The 23,412-nt window shown below is 40.5% G+C and overlaps 2 protein-coding genes across 3 annotated transcripts in view; both read right to left on the reverse strand.

Annotated features, from left to right (window-relative positions):
- LOC127797208 (glutathione S-transferase U17-like) overlaps positions 1 to 15,104 on the reverse strand; it is a 53,090-nt gene extending 37,986 nt beyond the window's left edge. Inside the window, exons 1-2 of the mRNA XM_052329858.1 lie at positions 14,713 to 15,104; positions 14,492 to 14,570 (exon numbers count right to left, since the gene is read on the reverse strand). Coding sequence (XP_052185818.1) covers positions 14,492 to 14,570; positions 14,713 to 15,030 — 397 coding nt within the window. The 5' untranslated portion in view covers positions 15,031 to 15,104. The remainder of the gene's footprint in view (positions 1 to 14,491; positions 14,571 to 14,712) is intronic.
- A 2,661-nt stretch (positions 15,105 to 17,765) lies between these two features.
- Positions 17,766 to 21,841, reverse strand: LOC127798241 (uncharacterized). 2 transcript variants are annotated; one of them, XM_052331679.1, is made up of 5 exons: positions 21,540 to 21,841; positions 21,060 to 21,453; positions 18,975 to 19,571; positions 18,451 to 18,742; positions 17,766 to 18,198 (listed from the first exon to the last, which is right to left on the reverse strand). In XM_052331679.1, the coding sequence occupies exons 1-5, from the start codon at positions 21,722 to 21,724 to the stop codon at positions 18,161 to 18,163; spliced, it is 1,506 nt and encodes a 501-aa protein (XP_052187639.1). In that variant the 5' UTR covers positions 21,725 to 21,841; the 3' UTR covers positions 17,766 to 18,160. The 2 variants fall into 2 exon arrangements, with proteins under 2 accessions (XP_052187639.1, XP_052187640.1); XM_052331680.1 differs by having other exon boundaries at positions 21,060 to 21,418; positions 21,540 to 21,688.
- Positions 21,842 to 23,412: the final 1,571 nt, after the last annotated feature.

Genomic DNA, 23,412 nt, shown 5'->3' on the forward strand with positions numbered 1-23,412 from the left:
AACGCGCATTTGTCGGGATTCAAGCACATATTATTCTTCCTAAACACGGCAAAAACTTTCTCAAGTTGTCCGACATGTGATTCACCCTACTTGCTTTTAACTATCATGTCATCTACGTAAGCCTCCATTACCTCCCCCAGCAAGTCTTTGAATACCTTATTAACCATCCTTTGATACGTGGCTCCTGCGTTCTTTAATCCGAAAGGCATCACTTGATAGCAATACGTCCCCTTTTCTGTGATGAATGCTATTTTCTCAGCATCAGGTGGATACATACTGATTTGGTGGTAACTTGAGAAGGCATCCAGGAAGCTCAACACAGCATATCCGAAGGTGTCATCAACTAGCCTGTCTATCCGAGGGTGCGGGTAGGAGTCCTTTGGATAAGCCTTATTCAAATTGGTAAAATCGATGCACACCCTCCATTTCCCGTTGGCCTTGGGTACCATCACAACATTAGCTAGCCATTCAGGATATTGGACCTCCTTGATGAATCCCGCATCGAGGAGTTTGTCTACTTCTTCTTCCAAATATCTCAATCTCTCTGGGGCAAGGTGTCTTTTCTTCTGCTTGATTGGCCGAGCCCCCGAACAGACATTCAGGTGGTGAGATATGTTCTCTGGGCTAATTCCAGGCATGTCGGCAGGCGTCCAAGCAAATATGTCTGCGTAGGACCGTAGGCATCTAACGATCTCCTCTTTTTCCGGACCCTCTAGTTGGCTCCCCACTCGCACTTGTCTTTCGTTATCACTGGGGTTTAGAGGGATGGCTTCAAGTGTTTCCATTGGATGAGGCTTGTTAGCTTCAAGAGTTTGTTTGCTGATCATTAAAGTTTCTTCGGTCGTTGTTTTTTCTTTCCCCTTGGTGCCTCTTATAGAGCTCACGTAACACACTCTGGCTTGTTTCTGATTACCTCTTACTTGGCCCACCCCCTGGGGCGTAGGGAATTTCATTAACAAATATCCCGGAGAAATGGCGGCTCTCATAGCGTTAATGAGGGAACGTCCCAGGATCACATTGTAGGCAGGAGAAAAGGTCTTGACTACCATGAAATTAACCTGCCGAGTGATCACTTGAGGGTAGTCTCCCAGTGTAATGGGCAACTGCACCGACCCAACCACTGGCACCGCCTCTCCTGTGAAACTGTATAGGGGCGAAGTGACCGTCTTTAATCGGTCATGGGCAACATACATCTTTTCAAAACAGTTCCAGTATAACAAATTAACAGAGCTTCTGCTGTCTACTAGTATCCTTTCAATGGGATGCTTAGCAATGACGGAAGAGATAACTAAGGGATCATCGTGAGGTAGCAGCACATCCCCCTGGTCTTTAGGTGTGAAAATAATGGGGTCTTCGTCTTCTTGAATCTTAGCCACCAAGTTTACGTGCAACGCTTGTCGCGCATATGCCTTTCTGGCAGAAGAGGAATCGCCTGCTAAATTTTCTCCTCCTAAGATCATGTGTATTTTTTCCATAATGGGCTCATTGTCATTTTCTCCAACGCTCGATCCTGCCTCTTCCCCCTTCTGATTGTTTCTTCCTCCTTCCCTCTGTCGGGGCTGCTGGTTTTCCCTTCTGTTTGCGACATCAAACTTAGGACGGGGGGCCTCCTCTGATTATCCCTCCTAGACCTATCTCCCATATTCTGTTGATTTTTTGGCATATCCAATATAAACCGGTCAAGCTTCTCTTCCCTGATAAGCTGTTCAATCTGGTTGCGTAACTCCCTGCACTGCTCTGTAGTGTGCCCCGTGGACTCATGAAATTTGCAAAAAGCCTCCATGTTCTTGCCCAGAGGCTGGCTGGAATGTGGGGGAAAGTTAATGAGTCCTGTATAGGCAATGGATGAGAGGATTGCAACTCTTGGTTCAGTGAGGGGGGGGAAGCTCCGAAATTGCATCTTTGGGGGCTCATCTCTCCTTTGTACCTTTATAGCTCGATCTGGTCTAACGTCGTTTTGTCTCCCTTTTCTTTTTCCTTCCCAAGCTTCGAGTATCTCCATTTGGACAATAAATTGCTCTGCTCGGGCGAACAATTCGGTCATTGAATCTGGCTCAGAAAATGCTAGAGACCTCCTGAGCGGGGCATACGTGGTTCCGTCAAACAATGCCGAGGCTGCCAAACCGACTGGGAGGTCCCTTACTTCCTGCGTGGCTGCTCTAAACCGCTCAGTGTATTGTTTTAGGGATTCATTGGGCCTTTGTTGCAAGCTCATTAAATACATGGTGCTCTTTTTCTTTGGGACATAGGCAGAGAATGCTTCTAGAAATTCTTTTTTTTAGCTGTTCGAATGATTGGATATGTCCAGCTGGTAAGTCTGTGAACCATTGTTGAGCCTGTCCTGCCAAGGAGAGTGGGAAGGCTCAGCACCTGGTGACTTCGTCCCATCCATGCAACACAGCCATTGCCACAAAGTGTTGTACATGCTTCACAGGATCTTCCTTTCCTAGGTACACCGAGAGTTGCGGTAACTTGAACCCTGGTTGCACTGGTTGTTTCTGGAGTTCCTCGGATAGAGGAAAACCTTTGGTAGGGATTTCTCTTGGCGTCATCACAACCTGTTTCTGCTCTAGCACTTCTTCTATGAGGCGTTTGACGTCGGACGCTCTGAGCATTTCTTTTTCTGTTTCGTTCTTGTGCAGAGATGGGACGCAAAGAGCTCTTGAGTGGGTGCTTTCTGCCGTTTCTTCGTACATGGGGGTTTTCCCTGGTCTCCTGTCGTGATTTTCCCTTGGGTCTGTTGTTTCCCAGACAAGGTCATTAGGCTTAGGAGTCCCAATTCTTATCCCTTGTCTTGGGGTCCTCAGGGGGTTGTTTTGGGATCTCCAGTGTTCTCCCCCGGCCCCTGTTTGTCCCATGCGGGGAATGTGGATGTCCGGCATTAATTCATGCAAGAGGGCAGTAATCCCTTGCAATCTTTTCATGTTCTCCTCGTTGTTTGTCCTCAACTCATCATACTAGTGTTTTAGTTCTTCAAAATTCTTCCGCAATAGCTCGTAATCCGGTAGTGGGACCATGGGGGGGGCTATCCCAGACAGTTCTTGGGGCACTGATGTCGCCGTTGGGTTCCTCCGAGGAATCGAGGACTGTCCCAGGGAGTGTTGTTCTTGATTTGTCGGTATTGGGGGCGGGACCTGCCTCCCTTGTCTGATCGCCTGTCTCCCCCACCCGACAGCGTGTATCTCCCCCTGCTCCGAGTGCTCCAAGCCCCCAAACCCGATAGCCTGATTACCTTCGAGCATTGGAATGTTTCCCGAGCGCACCTCGTTGTCTAGGTGATCTTCCAAAGGTGCGGGTTCTGTAAGGTGTACTTGGCTGGGGTCTCCTGTCTTTGTGCGAGCGCTCCTACGGGTAGGGTTAGACTGGTTTGCCAAACTAGTTGATCTTGTCCCTCTCGGCATCTCGGGCTAAGATTGGATTTTTGTTGCCTTTCCCACAGACGGTGCCAAATTGTTGTTGCCAAAATACAACAATTAAAATTTATGAAGTGGGGTCCACTCGAGCTTGGTATCGAGTGAAGTTGGATTGCCGTAAGAGATGTCGCCTTAAGGGAAATTGCCGCTTGGATGCTTGCTGCAGGGCTTCGCCACTAGCTCTGCCACAAGGCTTCGCCACAAGGTTTCGCCACAAGGTTTGCCACAAGGTTCCGCCACAAACTTCGCCACAAGGTTCCGCCACGAGCTTCCGCCACAAGGTTTGCCCCTAGCTCTGCCACAAGGCTTCGCCACAAGCTCTGCCGCAAGGCTTCGCCACAAGGTTCCGCCACAAGCTTCGCCACAAGGTTCCGCCACAAGCTTCGCCACAAGGTTTGCCACAAGGTTCCGCCACAAGCTTCGCCACAAGGTTCCGCCACAAGGTTCTGCCACGAGCTTCCGCCACAAGGTTTGGACCCTATTAATGCTGAAAAAACGGGTTAGAAGGCTCGCAGGAATCTTCCCCGCGAAGACCCTCCGATGCCAAAGTTAGTCCCAAACTCTAATGAAATTACTCACCAAAAAGAGAATAGTCCTAGTGTATTCAAGATGTCTGGATTTTACCAAAGTTGGAAGTCCTGTTCATTGTCTTCTAGCTGGATATTTATAGAGCGCGATTTTCAAGGGTGGCTGGTATCGACACGTGGCACTTGCCGAGTGGGGCTCTTGGTTTTTCGGGAGACGCACACCGCCGCAAGCTTGGGGGCTTGCGGCAATGTAGGAGGTTGGGCTCGCGGCACACTTGGATTTGTGCCGCGAGCCCCTGCTCATTTTGCGGCGAGCTCGCAGCAATTGCCGCGAGCTTAAGCGGTCGGGCTCGGGATTGCGGCATTTGCCGCTAGCAAGCGGGCGGGGAGTGGCTTGCGGCAGTGTGCCGCAAGCTTGCGGCACACTGCCGCGAGCCCGCGTTCTTTGGGCAATTTATTTGCTCAATTTCTTGCCCCCAATTTCTTTGGCCCAACAGAAGCCATTTTAGCTTTCTTGGAGGATCACTCCTGGCTGCCATTCCCCACGAGCAAAAGGTGACTGCCTTCTCGAACGTAACATTCGTGTGATCTGTTAGAAGTCCCTGCAATATGGGGCCCTCCGTGAATGGTAAAAATGGTTCTTACCGTCGGTGTTTGTTCTGGCTCGGGAGCTTGGTGAGGACTCGGTTGGGCTGGCTATTTGGACTGTTAATTTCTCGGCCGCACCACATAGTCACGCATCCGACCTCTTCTGATTAGTTCTTCAATCGTGTCCTTCAGTGCCCAACACTCGGAGGTGGTGTGCCCCGCCTCGTTATGATAGGCACATAATTTGCTCTTGCTTCTGTATTTGTCGGGAGTCCTTAGAGGGTTAGGCCTTCCAAAGTCTTTTTTGTTGCGCTCTGTGGCAAAGATCCTGTCCTGGGAGTCAGACAAGACACTATAACTTTCATACCGACCTTGGCATGCAGGTCGCTCCACTCCCTGCCCATATCTTGCCTTCTTAGCAATCTGATCATTGGGACTTCACCCTCGACCTTCCTTGCGAGTGTCATCGTCACCTTTCTTCTTATTTTGGCTGGCATGCTCTCCTCCTTTTTTCTGGTCACTTGGCTTTTTCGAGCCGAAGGCTTCTTCCCATCGGACCTCCTTTGAAGCTCGCTCATAGAACTCGCCGAGGTCTCTTACTAGGGACTTGTAAATGCTTTCGTAGAGCTTCCCATCCTTTCGAAGCCCGACGGAGATCGCGATGAGGATACTCTCGTCGAAAGGGCTCTCCACGTTATTCACTTCGCTCCTGAACCTTTCTACATAATCTTTCAAAGATTCGCCAGACCGTTGGAACACCGTAGCGAGGTGGCATGTTGGGGCGAGCTGCCTTCGGAGTGACTTGTACTGATCTATAAATTTCTTCTGGCACTCCTCCCAACTGCAAATACTGTATGGGTGGAGCCTTCTCAACCATGCCCGGGGTATGTCTCCCAATGTCGTAGGGAAATCTCGGCATTTTGCTAATGAGCTTGAAGTTTGTAGGTCCATCTAGACATTGAAGGAGTCCAGGCAGTCATAAGAGTCGTTGTCCTCGTTGTACTGAGAGATACTGGGGACCTTAAATTTGTGGGGAAGAGGCTCTAGCTCAATTTCTCTGGAAAATGGGGTCCTCTCTTCGTGGCTTTCCCTCTGGTTGTGCGCCCCATGTCTTGCCTCCAACTGCTGGATTCTCAGCAGTAACTCTCCTACTATAGGGTCCTGATTTGTAAACCGCCCGGTAGGGGGCTGTCTTTCCTGTGCGGTACCTTGCTCTGAGGGGTGGCGATCCCGCGGGGGAGGTCGCCCCTTATTCTCGCGATCAGAGGAGTAGCGGCTGGCAGTGTGACTACTGCTGATCCCAACCGAGGAATCCCCACGTCGCGGATTCTTAAGTTGGTGACTTCCTCCATGAATACCTCCATAGCGATTTCTACAAGGGCTCGTACCGACCCTTTGTTTGGCGAGGTGCACCGCCGGGTCCTCATCGTGGAGTGGTAGTTCTTCCGTCATTCAAGAGTGTAGGTTGGAGGGGCAGACTGATCTAGCTCGCCGCATATCCCTTCCGACTCCTCTTTCCTCTGGATGAGGTCTTTCGCCTGAAGGTCGAGAGGCCCCCTCTTGCACCTGTGTTGTCTGGGCTTGTGTTTATGCTAGCGCCTTAACCACATTAGCGAGCTACATGACAGTGTTCTCCAATGTTTCTTGACATTGCTGCCAGGTCTGTGCCCCTTCTATACCAGGGGTAGAAGCCACGGGTGGATGCGAACACCATGCGGAGACACCAGGGATAGACCCAATCGAAGGAGGCATGGAGGCAGATGCCACCACTCTCCCAACTTGTGGAATTTTCGGCAGATGGTCAGCATGGTTTACAGGTTGGTTGGTAATCACTTCGGAGCCTCTTGTATTCCTTGTTTTCGGCATTGATGTTGACCAGAAATATGCCCTCCTTCTAGCACCAAAATGTAGACATTTGGAATTAGTCGACGGTGATTCGTTGGCCTGTTCTGGTGTGGTGGATTCGAGAAGGAGAAAACAAGATACTTGGTTCAGCGCCTTAACCCACCGGCCCTTCCCTGCAAAGTACTCAGATGCCCAAATCAGTGAGCAAGCAAGTGTGCAAGGTATTCGTTCGTGGAAAAGAAAAAACATACTCTGACTCTCAGAAGAGCTAGCTGATATATATATGAGGATATGCCTCCCTGCCTGTCCTGTATGTACACAGATGATAGGATGGAATAGCCGGCATCGGCAGGGACGGCCATGCAGCAGCAAGGTGTCGACAAGACCCTCATTAATGTGGATGGGATTCGTCATTAATGAGGATGGGATCTGAGGTGAACGCATGGAAACCCAAACGCAGCTATAATGATGTTATAAAAAATGGGCCAAGATGGGACCGGGGTGGGTCGGCCAAATGGGCTAAGAAAATAGGCTTGAATAGTCCAGCTAGGGTGGCCCTTGACCTACTGATATACCATGGCATACACCATTTCTGTTACGCGAGTTAATCGGTTGTGCCAACGAACTACAAGGATAGCTGGGAGCTCGCTCAAAACGTAGATGGGAGCTCGCCTGATTACGTTGATAAGTTAGAGGCATTACTGGGAGCTCGCTTGGTCCCACTGTATGAGCCTGGGCTCCAGCAACGCATGAGCTCGCTTTGATGAGCTCAACTCGAGGTCTCCTTGATCTTAAGTAGTTGGGCCGGCCCACTGAATTAAGTCTAGCCCACACAGAGTAAAGCGGGAAATACCCGTAACACTTTGATTCTAAACGTGCATTAGAGAGATGTGGGCATCTTATATTGACAATTTTTTGTAAACCCAATCGAAAAAAAAAAAAATCAGTTTACGCATATATTATTACACGTATGTAATCTTTACACATATATTCCTTACGCATATGTACTCGTATAATTTTTATTCTTTACGCATATGCATACGTATTTGTGTAATTTTTACGCATATGCATATGTATATGTATATGTATAATTTTTCTCATGCGAAATTCGTATATAATGACTTTGATTAGGGAAAATATTGAGTCTTTTTATAAAAAAAAAAATTGATACTGGAGTTGATAGGCAATTTGATTGTGAGCATTTTGGTGTCAATTTCTTTGAAAAAAGAGCTTCGAAAGTAAAGAAATCATCAGGTCAAGCTAATAGCAAATCCTTAAAGGTTGGGGATGATTGGAACGACATCGTTTTAGTCTGAAGTAAAAAAAAAAAAAGCTGATCAAAATAGGCATGGGTGAGTGATGTGCCATAGGAGGCACGCATGATCCATGTGCCGCCCTAAGTGGCCACCTTAGCATTCGGTCCCGATTAAGTTTTGAGGTTCCCGATTCCATTAGCACGGTTCGTTTCTCCTAAAGATGCCTCAAACTTCGTGTTTAGATTAACCCGACATAAGGGCGAGATTGGGATTCGTTTTACAACTTGTAAAAATTTAAATTTCAGGCAATTACTTGTATTATTTATTCTAATTCACATGTTTAATTATTAATGCATGTTTTGGTAAATTATTCATTATTTTGGACGATTAACTAACGTTTATGCATAATTAATGATGTTATGTATGCATAAATTTTTATTGCTTATTTATTATATATGCATCATCAGTTGAAAATTATTATAAAATCAACTAAATGTCATGTGATCAATATAATTTTTGATTAATTGGAGACTAGTCATAGCATCTTTAATTAATTAAAATTATATATTAAGTTGTAAAGATCACATAAAGTTAAATGACATTAATTGTGATTAATAATATTTAATACAATAAATTTTATCCCATAGGAATTTTTGGTGTATTTATGTGATTAATTAGGATTTGAAAACAAATTATTTTTCTTAATTTACTGACAAGAATTAATGAAAAGAATATAATTTGTTAGTCACAACATGAAATTTGTATTATGAATCAATTTAAATATAAGAACTTAGCCTACGGACAATTATTATATATTAGTGATTCATAATTTGTTGTATGCTTTACATTGGTAAAACATGACATTAAGTTATAATAGTCTCATATTCATTTAGATAAGCATGATTATTTGTTTTATTCAATGCAACTATTTTACTTATGAATTTTTTTGATATGAAATGTGATATTCCTAATTTAAATGGTGATAACTATAAAATGTGGAAGGAAAGAGTTCTTCTGCAATTAGCTAGTATGGATGGATATCGACTATGCCATTCGAAAAAATGAACCATCTGCAATTACTCCTACTAGCACTTAGGTTCAAATTGTTGAGTATGAACGATGGGAGCAATATAATCACATCAATAAGATGTTCATAATGAAGCAAAATTTTTTCTAGTATCCGTGGTTTAATTTTTGAATGTAAGACAGTCAAAGAATTACTAAAGGCTATTGATGAGCAATATAAGGCACTAGCCAGCACCCTAGCTAATGGTAAAGTCATCATCAACGAAGCTCACCGGAGTTAGGGGTGTGCATGAGAAAATCATGAAGATGAGGGACAGTGCAACCTCTAAAATCTCTTGAGATTGAGATTTCGAAGTCTGTCCTAGTGCATTTCATTTTGAATTCTTTCCTACAATGGTATGGTCCCTTTAAAATATCTTACAATTCACATAAGGATAAATGGTCTATTAATGAACTTTTGACCATATGTGTTCAAGAAGAAATGAGACTGATTATGGAAATAGGAAAGAGTACACATATGGCCACTGAGAGAAAGAATAAAGCTACTCAAGCTAGATGCAAGGGAAAAGGTAAAATACATATCCAATCTGAGATTAAAAAGGAATCCAAGTGCTTCTTCTGCAGAAAGAAATGACACCTAAAGAAATATTGCCTCAAATTTTAGACTTGGCTTGAAAAGAAAGATAATCTAACATCACTTGTATGTTATGAATCTAATATGGTTAATGTTTTCCATAATACGTGATGGATTGATTCTGGTTCTACAATCTATATTTCAAATACCTTACAGTGGGAATGTTGGGAAGATATCAAAGTAACCCAAGTTTGAACCACTGGAAGATTGCTAAAATGGTTATGAGATATCTTCAAGGAACTAAGGACTATATGCTTATGTATAGACGAACTGATCATTTGGAGGCGGAAGGTTACTCGAATTTAAACTTTGCTAGTTACGTTGATTCTTTCAAATCAACATCTGGATACATATTAATGTTAGCCAGCGAAGCCGTGTCATGGAGGAGTGCAAAACAGAGTTTGACTGCTACTTCCATTGTGGAAGTTGAGTTCATTGCTTATTTTGAGGCTACATCACACGATGTATGGTTGAAGAGTTTCATCTCATGGCTTAAAATTGTTGATTCCATTTCTAGGCCACACAAGTTATATTGTGACAATTTAGTTACTATTTTCTTGGCTAAAATCACAAGAGTGGTAGAAGTAAACACATCGACATTAAGTATCTAGCCGTTAGGGAATGTGTTAAGGAAAATAAAATGGTCATAGAACATATTAATTAGTACTGAGTTAATGATAGCTGATCCTTTAACTAAAGGCATACCAATTAAGAGTTTTAAGAATCACGTAGAGTGAATGGGAATTGGTCTTATGATATAATTTAGTTGTATGAACAACTATTGATGTAATGAAACTCTTATTCAATTGTTTGTCTATTTTTCGTTTTGTGTGTACATATTTATGTTTGAGAATAACAAACTGTTTTGGACCTTGAGCAAACAGAGGGTTTGTTCATGAAGTTGTGATATCACATTTGGACTAGTGGAAAAAGAATTGAATACATTGTGATACATGGAAGGTAATACTCAATTCTAGATAACCTATCACCATGATTCATGTATTTAATTATTTTCTTAAGCGTAAGGAACTATTGATATAAGGTGTTACTTTGATATAGAGGTGTCAAAAGGGCCGGGCGGCCCGCGGGCCGCCTGGCCCAGCCCGTTACTGTTCATACGGGCCGGGCCCGGGCCGGCCTCCATTGGGGGGCCGGGCTGGGCCAAAGAAATTGGGCCCACGGCCCGGCTCGGCCCGGCCCGTGGCTCGTTGGGCCCTTATGGGCCAGTAAGGCCCTTACTCATTTTTTTTTTAATTTTGTTATTATTTAGTAATTATTGATATTGGATATTAAAAATTTTAATTTCACAATATATATAAATAATAATCATCAATTAATTTATTTAAAATTTCTAAGTTAAATTTTTTATATATTTAAATTATAAATAAACATTCTCCTTTTTATATGTACATTATTTTTCATATCAATTCACAAGAAAAATTATAAGGCATATAAAATAATGAAATAATATTTAAAACTTAAGAATTAAGATAGAAAATATTTTAAAAAGAAACAAATTAATTTTTATATATGTATATATTATATGTATTATTTTTAAAAAAATTATTTAAAAAAAAAAGAAAAAAAAAAAGGCCGGGCCCGGCCCGTTAGGCCCTGTGGGCTAAGGGCCCGGCCCCTTTGTAAGGGGGCCGTGGGCCGGGCCGGGCCGGGCCCTATCAATGATAAAAGGGCCCCGGCCCGGCCCGTTTAAAAAGCCCGTGGGCCGACTCAGGCCGAACCAGGCCTGGCCGAGCCGGCCCTTTTGACACCTATACTTTGATAAGATAAAATGTATGGATCAAGTGGGAGACTATAATTATCTATTATGTGCTCCTATTTATCTGATAAATACCTTTTAAACAATTAAAGATTGATCTCTTAATATTTATCCACTAGCTAAGGAATGATAAATACTTTCAAATTAAATTTAAACTAGCTTGATGGGGTTAGTTTTGGTAAAAATAGATATGTGTTTAGTTTATAAATAAAAGGGTTTCTCTCTTTAAAAAAATATATAGAAATCAATTTGGGTCTCCAATCAAGAGCAGATATGAGAGCATACACCATCAGTGTGCAATTGACTCATTAATCGAAAACATCAATTCAATTCTAGTGGTTCTATGCGTATAAATAATGGCTAGAGGTCAGTATGTGTATTTTTACTTTATTTTTTGTAAATTTTTTATAGCTGGTATCAGAGCCATGTAATATCTCTATCTTATTTGTTGTTGCAATTTTTACGTTGTTTGTCTCGTTATAAATTGTTTATGAATCTTTGATTCTAAACATGTCTTAGAGAGATAGGCATCTGACAATTTTCTGTAAACCTAATCACAAAAAAAAAAATAAAAAAATTACGCATATATTCTTGCCCATATGTAATCTTTACACGTATGTATTCCTTACACATATGTACTAGTATAATTTGTATTCCTTATGGGTATACATATGTATTTGTCTAATTTTTATGTGTATGTATATGCATATGTATAATTTTTCTCACGCGAAATTTGTATATAGCAACTTTGATTGGGAAAAATATTTAGTCTTTCTATAAAAAAAAAAATTAATGCTGGAGTCGATCAACAATTTGATTGTTAGCATTTTGGTGTTGATTTCGTCAGAAACGGAGCTTCAGAGGAAGAGAAATAATCCGGTCAAACTTATATTTTTGTTCATATATTTTCATGTTTTTTTAATGTGGTCATTCGATCCAGTCATACTTATATTTTTATTCCTATGCTTTCACTTTTTTTTTTTTTTTTTGTTGTCATTCGATCTTTTTGTTATTTTAACTACACCTTTAGACTTATATATTTTAGTCAATTTAATCCATGTATTTTAAATATTTTTCGTATAATAACTCAAAATTTTCATTATTTCGATTACACTCCTGAACCTGTATTTTTGAATTAATTTAACTCATATATTTTGATGTAATCAGAGTGTGATGTGTATTTTGTTATTTTATTTTACACATGAAAGTACAAGAGTTAAATTGACTCAAAAATGTAAATTCATAAGTATAATCAAAATAACAAAAAATTTAAGTTAACACCTGAAAAATATTAAAGTACAACGGTTAAAATTAACTAGAAAATCAGGCTCAAACTAAAGGGTGTGTTGACGTACGAGAAACGTCAACCGAAGTTCGAGAACCCACAATGCAATAACAGGTGCCGGGGAGTAAGGAACAGAAGCAAAGAAACAAACAAGCACAGAAGATTTTTACGTGGTTCGGCCCGGATGATGCCTAATCCACGACTGTTCTCTGGTTCTTCTGGCAGAGTCACAGTATGTAATTTAATGCTCTCTCTTTACAATGACGTTTCCTTCTCTATAAATAGAGTCGTGTTGTTTACAATTTGAATCAGTTCTAAGTATGGAAGGAGTCTATTCTGTTGATGGCGTCTTCCTCATCGGCTCTGGAATATCAGGGATAGGTTCCTTGTCTTCAGGGATTTGAATTACTTCTGTTAGGCAGGTGTATATCGCTTCCAGTTATCTCGCGGTTTCCTAGCTGTTCTAATCTTTGGCGTATCTTTCGGCGAAGCTGAAGCCGTGATGTTGTGATGTTGTTTTGAGTGAGCTTGCTTAGAGCAAGCTCGTTGTCTTGAGGCGACCTGATTTTTTACAGTAAGACTCTTCATTGGTGGTTCTTGATCTCTGGGCCTGGCGGGCCTCTAAGAAATTCTGGCCGGCCTATTGGGCTTTGGGTGTTTTGGGTTTGCCCTACGGGACCGGGTAGCCCGTTAGTAGATTTTCGGAGATCGCCCATAACAGGGTGCGAGTGTATTATATATAGTTTCAAGGGTATTTAAGCGTATACACCCATAAATAGTTTATGGAATCCCTGCAAGAAAGCATTGTTCGTTGGTAAGTTCTAAAAGTCAAGAATTCTGCACCATGTTTGGCTAGCACGCGTAACACTAGTTAGGCGATGATAAAAAAAAACAAAAAACTGAGCAGAAAAGTATGATCGACTAATTGAAGAACAGATATCAAACTTAATGATTGGCTGCCCCTTTACAAAGTTTGGGAAATTTAATCAACTCTCAAATTCACTCAGACTTTAATAAATTTTAATATTTAATATTTAACAATTAATATCAAATAAACTAATAAAACATTGACAGTGTCGCATGAGTTAGGTATCTACTGCATTTTCAATCACTGTTCCTTAAGAAATCCAAAAGGCAAACAAACAAGGCATCAGCTGTGAAAGGCTGAAAGCCGCGGTCAAGGCCCTCCTACCGGTCTTCAAAGGTAATAGATTTTTTAAAATCTTTCTTATGATTATGTTATATTGAAGTTATTTAATTTTCTTAATTATAAAATAATTTATCCTTGATTTATAATTGATAAATTAGGCTGGGTAGGTGACTGAATCAGCTAGTAGGTAAAAGGATAAATTTGATTATATGCATATAAATCAGAGTTATCAATCTCAGTTTTTCTCCGGTTTCGGGTTCATTATGTGTGCTGCCATTGGGTTATATTATCCCCAGGTGTGACATTTCTGCAAGCTAGCTATGAAGAAAGAACCAGTTGAGAGTAGTGATTAATATGAATTACTGGCAGAGTTTAATCCATTCTCTTTCTGTTGTAACTGCAAAAAATTTACAGAATCCGAACACTTTTACTCTTTAACATCCAGATAAAAGTAGACAGAATTAATGGACCAAAAGTCTATTCTGTCATCTGATTTTATGTTATATTGGTAATGATTATTCATTTATATTTATTTCTTGATTTACTACAGTACAGAGTACAGCCTCAATAATGAGGTTGAGGGAAGGGAACCCTCCTTCCAAGTTCCAACAAACTCAAGGGAAACCAATAAAAAGGAAACATGAAACGACAGCTTCGAATTAAACAGTAGAAAAGAAAGACAGCAAGTTCACTATTTGGGAGCAGATTGGGCTTTAAGTCTGGCTTGAATGATCTTGGCCAGCTCAACGAGCCTATCAGTCTCCGGAATCACACCCTTCACGGCCTCATGCGAACAGAACCTCTCGGCCCACTTCGCCAGCCCCGGCGTCACCGCCTCATCCACCAGCTTCAGACCCGCTATCTTCTCCACCGCCTTCAGCCACCCCAGGAAGCACCCGAATGCGATGTCAATGTACCCAATACGTTCCCCTCCAAAGAAACCCTTTCCTTTGCTGCACTTAATGAAGGCCTCCTCTAGCAAAACCGAACCTTCTTTCAGTTTCTTCGATATTTCGGCTTTTGCTTCCTCTCCTTCTGTCGTTCTAAGCTCCTTCAGCAGAGGAAACCACTGCAAACATGAACTCAGTTTCAGAACAATGGCTTGGTTACATGAATTACATCTACCATATTAAAAATTATATATTTACTCTTAAATGTAATTAATCAATAGTACTCTGAGAGTCAAAACTAGAAGAAATTTAGATACCTACCTTATCATCGACATAGGCGGCCCAGAAACGGGCAGTGGCCCGATCGTACGGATCAGACGGGAGAATAGAGGGACCAGAAGTCCACACTTCATCTAGGTACTGGACTATGATAAGAGACTCACAAATAGGCTTATCATTATGGATCAAAACCGGAACTTTCTTGTGAACCGGGTTGGATTTGAGCAGCAGCTCACTCTTGTTGTCAAATTTCTCTTCTTGGAACTCATAGTCGACCGACTTCAAGTTGAGGGCTATTTGAACCCGGTTCACGAACGGGCTTGGCCATGCTCCGAGAAGCTTTACGTCGCTCTTTGCCATGACAATTTCTGTGGCTGCAGAGACAGAGAGAGGTGGGGTGGCGATGATTATGCTGGAATAGAAGGATTTGAGCTGCCTCTAAAGTCCATCAGGGGTCATATATGTAGGTGGTTCTGGCTTGGTTTACACGATTGGGTCCACTTGACTTTCTAGTGTTCCGTGGGATAGGTGGGTATAATAAAATAAGTGTTGAGGTGGTCTCAATATGTCACCCAAGTCGTCATAGTACGTCAGGAAAGGCCCTTGGGCCAAGCTCAAAGACAGAAAATTGGGTAAATTGCATAAGGTTCTCCTCCATTATCACTTGATATCAGTTGAGGTCCTCCACGTTTGGCTGTTAAGTCCAAGATATGAAAGCAGAAGTAATGGTATACTTTGCTCCGTTAACAGCCTTAAACATGGGGTGGAATAACAGTACGTAACGTCCCAAAAGAAAGGGTGCAGGTGTAATAGTTTTTAGTTCAGGAGGATGTAAGGGTATATATCTTGGACTGTTATTCCACCCTTTCTTTTGGGACCACGGTGACATATTATAAAGTATAAACCACTGTTCCTTGGTGGGTTTTGAAAGTTGGAACTTTGCAGCATCAGTTGGTTAGCACGTGAAAAAGCAGTTAGGTGAACCTACTAATTAATTGGAATGGTCGCATAACCAACCCATGTCGTTGATAATGACAATGGAGGTCCTCTTAATCCGTCGCTCACCAAAGGTAATTAACTTGATCGGCAACTACACTATTACGGTCTTGTTGCGCTCGTGACATGCCCAATAAGGGGCATATTGACAGCACCTATATATAACGTGTGATCTCTCGATCCCACAAATCCACCGGGACGTGACTCCATGATGGCAACAATGAGATCGTGGTGGGCAAATAAGTGGAAAATACAAATAAAAGCTAGGCCACAAATAAGTGAAAAAAAATCACTTTGAGACACTTCCAATCGTCGTTTCGCAATGAAGTTTATGGCCCTCTTAACCAAACAAAATCACATCAACTTGGTCCAAATCAATCTAACCCATTATCCAGCCCACAAATATGTTAATGACAAAAATAGACCTCATGAATTAATTAAGTTAAAAACAAAATTAAACTTATAATTAAGGGGTCTTTGTACAAATGATCCAAAATAAAATTTACCCAAAATAAAAACTTATATTCATTTATTTTGAATACAAAGTAAAATAATTTTTTTCTGGGGTCATATTCATTTTATTTTTAGTAATTGCTAGCGCGGACGGAGAAGATGACCGAAACCCAAGAGGTCGGAGTGTATGTCAATGTTTTGCATGGACCCATACTACTGGATGTCGAACTACAGCAGCCTCAGTCTGGCAATGGCGATGTGATTGGCCAGGATTTATGAACAAAGGAATGTCGAATCACAACTAGTTATCGGGTGTCCACCAGGGAGACCACAACCAAGTAGCTAGTTGGTGAATCAAATAACCCACCGCAGAGGAGGTTGACACTAGAGGAGATGGCAGAATGTTGCACTAAAGGTCTGTCCTTTAATTGCAATGAGGTACAGAACCGGCTCAAGAGGTTGGAGCCCTAGGCCATCATTAATTTAGGGCCCAATCTCATAATAAAAAATTAAAAATTAAAAATTAAAAATTAATTAATTTTATTTTAATAATAAAATTAAAATAATTATTTATTAAATTCAAGAGGTTGGGCTGTATGCACATGGCTCACCAGCCTATCCCTTGAGCCGGCCTGATGAGGTATTCAGCCAACCCATTGTTATAAGCGGTTGTTTTATATTTATTTGGTTGTGGAGGAGGATAGCGAACTGGAGCAGGATGAGGACTTTTTACTGGAACCTGCCATTTCCTTACACGCAATTACATGCATGACGACCTCCCAAACTATGTGTAGGTCAGGGCAAATGTAATAGGAATTCCAATTCTTATCCTAATCGATTCAGGCAGCACCCATAATTTTGTGAGTCGCATTAATAGCACACTTGACTGCATATATGGAAGGGAAATAGGGATTTTTAATCATGGTGGCTAATGGCGAATGCGTGCAAAGCATCGGGTTATGCAGAAAGGTTTGAGTTTACAGGACAGCAAACCTTCCGGGGGGGCTAATTTGTTTGTTCTCTGGTTTAGGAGGGTTTGATGTGGTTTTAGGGGTGGATTGGCTGAGCTCGCTAGGTACGATTGAATGGGATTTCAAGCGCATGATTTCACCAAGGGGACCAGGTCGTGCGGCTGCAGGAATTGGTGGATTCAGTTTAGTTTTGGATGAGACTGCTTGTTATGTTGCACGAAAATTAACACTTCATAGGAATCGTTTCCCGTTTCAGAAACATTTTCTATTCTCATTTTAGACCCTATTTATGCTTATTTTTTTAGAAAAATGTCCGTTTCTACGTTTTCGTTTCCTATCAGAAACATTTCCCGTTTTCGTTTCCGTGTAACATAGACTGCTTGTAGAACTACAGGCCACCCTGAATTAATTTGAAAGGCAACAAGATTTGTGATTTAGCGGACTACTAGTAGCTACTAATTGGTGGGATAAAACATCTAAATTATTGTAGTTGTGTGTCTCGCAACCTAATAATTAGAATTCTGATGTATGATATAATAAGTTATTTGACGTCGTGAGATTAATTTATTTTAATTAGTTTGTTTGTTTTGTATTTACGTGTATATTTATGATTTTCAAGATTTGATGCTAATGGAAAAAGCATGAGAGAGAAATCACAGACCGAGAGCACCTCCAAACAGTAAAGTCTTGAATTTTTATAAGGTATTGAAAAAATTTTACACAATAAACCAATTGCACAAGCACCTGACAAAAGAATACACTCTCACAAACCTCTCAAAGTAATAAAAACTGTACAAAAGCACCAAAAGAAATGGTACACTCTATAAGTCGTAGAAATGTGGCAAATGATTTCCTAATCATTAGTCCTGGGGCTGGAGCTATCAATGTTGATTTCACTGAGATTGCTAATAATTTCTTTTCTTTTCGCATCTGGACGAGACTGCGATTGCTCTTTTGGCACAAGTGGTTCAGACCTCCGAAATATGCCGACAAGCATGAGGGTAGTAGGGCAGAAGCAGGTTCTATGCATTTGTATCATGAGCAAAACTGTGACATCTCCTGTCAGATTTTTAAAGTGAAATTCCCATTTCTGCGAAGTCTCTGGCCACTGAAAACAGAAAACACAAGGACAAGATAAGCCAAAATATTGGGGAGAGGAGTCCAGTATAATTTAAAATGAAGAACAATGCACTAATGAAAGAGGGGCCATGATTAAAGCAGAGCATGTTCATGGTTCATCCTTTCTTGGGTTTATTTAGGCTTACATTCCAAAATTGCATTACTTGTTGTCTAATTACTTACTATCTTAGAATGTGTAGACAAAACAAGTGATTACTCCTGCATCGAGAAAGATACTCACATTTTGACGAGGCCCGAACCAAAACAACGTGCATAGTGGTGCTGTTTGGAGGAAGCTGCAAGCGGAGGGGATAAAGCTTCCCATTCAATGGATTTCGCGAGCACACAATAACGTCTTCAAGCCCTGTCTCGTCCTCCAGAACCCGAGTCAATTCATCAACGTTGTTCCCCTTGAACGTAATATTAAGCCCCTCCAAATTCTGCTCTACATTGCCGTAATCATCTGATACGTTGTAATATATAGTCCGCCCATCCATGGCCTTGGGAGGAGAACTAACCAAAGAATCACTGGACTGCAAATTGGAAAACCCTCAAAATCAGAATAGACACTCAAGATAGCACATCAACAGGCCAGTATTCAAATTCTAACAGTACGATGTCTAGCTAATCTAGAAGTGGAAATTCAGAAATCAGGATTTCATTTTGAGATCTAGTATAACTAGGCATTTAAAAGGGAGTGAATTCAATATGTAACGGAAGAATTTGGTAGCAAAAACAAGGGAAACAACTAGAAGAAATTCATACCTCTTGTCTTCCAAAACTGGCGGATTTGGAAGAATAAACAGAAGGCGCGCTCGATTCCGAAGCAAACGAGTCGACGTGCTGCACTGGTTGAACCGGCGGCATCTGAACCGGCAATTTCGGGCGTGGAGATTGCACGACTATCTCCACGACATCAACATCCCAGAGAATCCAATCCTGAGTGGTGGTGCGGTGCGGGATATCGTGCGTGACGGAGTTCCGCCACGGCGGAAGGCCGCCATTGGCGCGGAGGAAGTGGCCGTAGTGAGTCCTGAGCTTGACGTGGTTGCCTTCCCGGACCGGCTCCCACTCCAAGGACGAATCGAGGCGGCCGGAGGGCAGAGTCTGGAGGACTTTCCGGCCGGTCATGCCGAGGAGGAAGGGGACGTTGGAGGCGGTGAGGTACTTGCCGTAGCAGCTCCTGAGGCGGAGGAAGGCGTCGCCGATGAACTCGACGGACCAGCGGGCGTTGGGAGAGACTCCGTCGCGGTCCTGAACGACGGTGTCTTCATCGTCGTGGGCGTGGAGGTACTTGTCGTGGCGGCTGCGGAGGCGAACCGCCTTGGCGTTGCGGAAGAAGTCCATTCCGGTCTGAAGATTCTTTAACACAGAGAAGAAAGAAGCAAAGTCAGAGATCAAAGTAGCTTTCCAGATGAATGAATTAATCCAAATCAAATCAAATTCGTGTGAAACTTTGGATTGGAATCTGGACAATTGGGTGACGATGAAGCGTGAGAGAGAGGGAGAGAGAGAGAGATATAGTCGGAGCGAAGACGCGTTCGGACAACAGATGCCAGCTGGCCAGGTCGTAACCGACGTTCGGTTCGACGCTGCGCTACTATTATACTCCTCTTACTCAATTGCTTCACGTTTGTCAAAACATTTTTTGTCCTCCTACTAATAGTTTTAAAATGGTGTCACGTGGCTGATGACTCACATCATCTATCTATTCTTTTCAAAACGGCCAAAATAATATCTATGCCTTTAAACTTTTATATATTTTTATAAAATTTTAAAATTTTCAGAAATTTAAAAAAAAATCTTTAAATATACCCAAATATGAAGTCTAAGATTTGTGTGGTTCCAAATGTATCCTTAAATTACGTAAAATTATTCATTTAAATCCCTAATTAATAAGTGTTTTTGCGTATGCATATCTCTTGTTGGCACAAAAAATTATTATTTTATTTAAGTCAAAAAATTACTACGTTTTCACTTTTTAATTAAATATTTAAATGAATGATTTTATAGAAACACACTTAAAATCATAAAAAATTTATAAATATAAATATATTTTTAGTTCGGCAACACATTTAAAATTATGAAAAATTTAGAATTTCACAATAAAAAACACAAAAATTGAGATGCATAAATATATTTTTAGCCATTTGAAAGCTATAAAATATACATATACTAATGTTTTTTAATACAAAGACGTCACGTGAGTCCCCAGATTCAAAAACTAGCTTCTAATAATGACTCATGCAATGTAAATGAAAAACCCATTTGAACTTAATTGGTCATTGGTTATATATATAATTGAAAAAAATACAGGTCAAACGACCCAATCCTCAGTTAGGCGACTGGGAAATGAGTGTGAACTTGGCCAACCTTTGGGGCTATTTGGAATTAAATACAGGTCGGCCGGACAGGGTTTGAAAATGTACTTGGCTTTGTGTGAAATTAAAAAAAGATGGCATTGAGATTGCCTTTTCGTGGTGGGTACGTGTAGCCCTGTCCCAGCAGGGGTTGGACCCAGTCAGCAGGCGTATTCGACACAAAAATGATTCGTGTTTTATGTGGTTGGGGATATGATGACTCCTCTCTCTATCTTGCCCACTAATTGAGCTTCTCAATCTTACGAAAAATTGATCTAAACTAAAGCTTATATGATTGATTCGATGATTAAAAGTCATAGGAATCACTTGTTTTACAAGTAAGATTGAAAAACTTGTATACACTTTAAGAGTTAATTTATATAAAAAGATTGCCTTAAAACAATTGTATCGACCACCGGAGCAAGAACCAATCACATATATATTTCATTTCAATATTGTGAAAGCTTGTAGAATAAGAAAATTCAATTACCTTCGACAGGGACAAGGTAGGAGAAGGGTTAATTGAATATGCAGGTGACACCGGCGCCGAGGGTCCATAAAGATCATCGGAGAAAGACGAGACCATCGACACAGAATCCACCGAAGACAAGTTCTCCGGCGACTCCACAATCTCTATGTCCCACGCAACCCACTTCTGGGTTGAACCAATGTGGGGATTATCATGCGTCACCGAATTCTTCCACGGCGGCATCCCACCGTTTGCCCGTAAATAGGTTCCCCCGAAAGCCCTCAGCCTCACCTGAAAACCATCTCTAACCGGCACCCAGTCGATGTCCTGGTCCTTCATGTTCTCCGGAATCGTCTGAATTACCTTGTTGCCGGTCATCCCTAGAAGAAAAGGCGCGTTAGATGCCGTCAGATACCTGTCAACCAACAACGGTTTTCAATTTAGGGGCGATTCAACAGCTTCAACAGTTCAATTCGAATTACATATAGATGAAAATGGTACCGGCCGTGACAGCTTTTGAGGCGGATGGCTAGTGGGTTGCCGTCGACGGGCTCGACGAGCCACCGGGCTCGGCTGGACGATGCGTTGCGGCTCTGCCGGACGGTTTGCTGATCGTCATCGGCGACGAGGTACTTGCCGTGGTGGCTCCGGAGTTTGACTGCCTTGGCTTTGCTGAAGACCTCCATATCGATAGTGCTGATAGAAAATACAAATCTCTTGCTTCAGTTCGATAATTCTTACGATATATAGCATTTATACATTGTGAGAAAGTGGAAGAAAAAGGGGCTCTTCTACCGGGTGTTGGGCTTCACGGAAAGTGGTGGATTCAGAAGTGCAATTTCCCAGAAAACGTCCACGGAAGACCCACATTTTGACCATTGAACAAGTACACTTTAGTTATAATTAAGTAAATAAGTACATAGAAGGGCTAAAACTCGAGCGCTGAAAAACCCACGTTTTGTCACGCTACTATTGTTAAAATTTTAATTTATTAACTAAAATAGCATTTATCTATTAGTAAATCATAATAAGATTGAGATAGTGTTTATTAATTAAGATATAGACTAAAAAAATGAAATATAAAAAATATTTTAATTAAAAATACTTTTTTTATTATATTTATTAAATTTCAAAGGTAAATCTAGAGCCTTTTCTTAAATCTACCCTAGATAAATTTGACCCATTTGGAGGAAAGGAGCTGGCATGATATGTGGATTTGGGGTCAACCTTTCCCCGATCCGAATCCACCCTTATTAAATTTATCTAATAAGAAGTGATGTAATTTTTTATTTTAAATTTTTTATTTAAATAAATTATTTTTTATTTTATAAATAAATTATGTTAATATAATTTTATCTTATTCATTTTAGTTGAGAGTTGTGTTTTAGCTACACGTGAAATTTTTTAAGTATGACACAACAATGTGCGTGACATTTTAATATAATTAATATTAACTAGTTCATTTTCGTGTGATTCACGAAAATTCATATATATATTAAATTTATTTAAAATTGGCAAGCTCACAATTATAAATTTCATCTACAGATTTTAAGAACTACATATTTTTTACAAACTAATAACTATTTTAACATATGATAAATATAAATAATTTATATAAAATAAAAAATAATATGACAACATATAATAAATTAGTAACATAAATAATAAAAATATAAAACATAATAAAATTTTTAAAAGAAATATGACAACATATGATAAATATAAATAGCCTATACAAAATATTAATTTTATCAAAATAACTTAAACAACTTATTTAAAATAATTCAAATTTTCTTAAATAACTAATTTAACATAACCTACAAACTAATTATTTTTTAAAATTAAGTAATAACATAAACATATAGGATTTGTACTTTTTTTGCATGGTTCTAAAACTAATTAAGAGTTTTAGAATTTTGAGTGGTGGTTTTATTGAGAGAAAATGAAAGATAAATTATGGGAAATAAAATAAAAAAATTAAATTTATTTTTTTAAAAAATTTATTTGGTAGTCAGTATTTGGTAATATTGCCTGATATCTCAAGATTTCTTCAGATTAAAAAAAATCTCTTTTTTACGTAATTTATTTTAATTAAAATTTTATATTAATATTTAAAAATTAATAATATAAATTAGATTTTGCCTCTTCATATATTAGCATGGTTACATATTCTTTAAACATTATTTAATTATAAAAAAAATCATTTATAAATTTCAAGAATTACATATTTTTTATAAATTTAGACTTAATTAATGATTTATAAAAATTTCAAAATGAGAACTAGTCCAGGCGGACTGTTGCGCCGATCAATGGCGGTTGTCAAGCTGATTGACCCTCTGGAAGCTGGCTAAGTACAAACCGTCTCTCCTTTTAT

Source organism: Diospyros lotus, chromosome 3, assembly GCF_014633365.1.
Source record: "Diospyros lotus cultivar Yz01 chromosome 3, ASM1463336v1, whole genome shotgun sequence".
Classification (NCBI taxonomy): domain Eukaryota; kingdom Viridiplantae; phylum Streptophyta; class Magnoliopsida; order Ericales; family Ebenaceae; genus Diospyros; species Diospyros lotus.

Bases quoted from the DNA above. Each gene is read 5' to 3' on its own strand.
- LOC127798241 (XM_052331679.1), bottom strand. From the start codon at position 21,724: ATGGAGGTCTTCAGCAAAGCCAAGGCAGTCAAACTCCGGAGCCACCAC. The intron at 21,454-21,539 runs GTACCATTTTCA...GTTGGTTGACAG, and splicing joins CTCAAAAGCTGTCACGGCCG to GTATCTGACGGCATCTAACG. The intron at 19,572-21,059 runs GTAATTGAATTT...TCTGTGTTAAAG, and splicing joins CTACCTTGTCCCTGTCGAAG to AATCTTCAGACCGGAATGGA.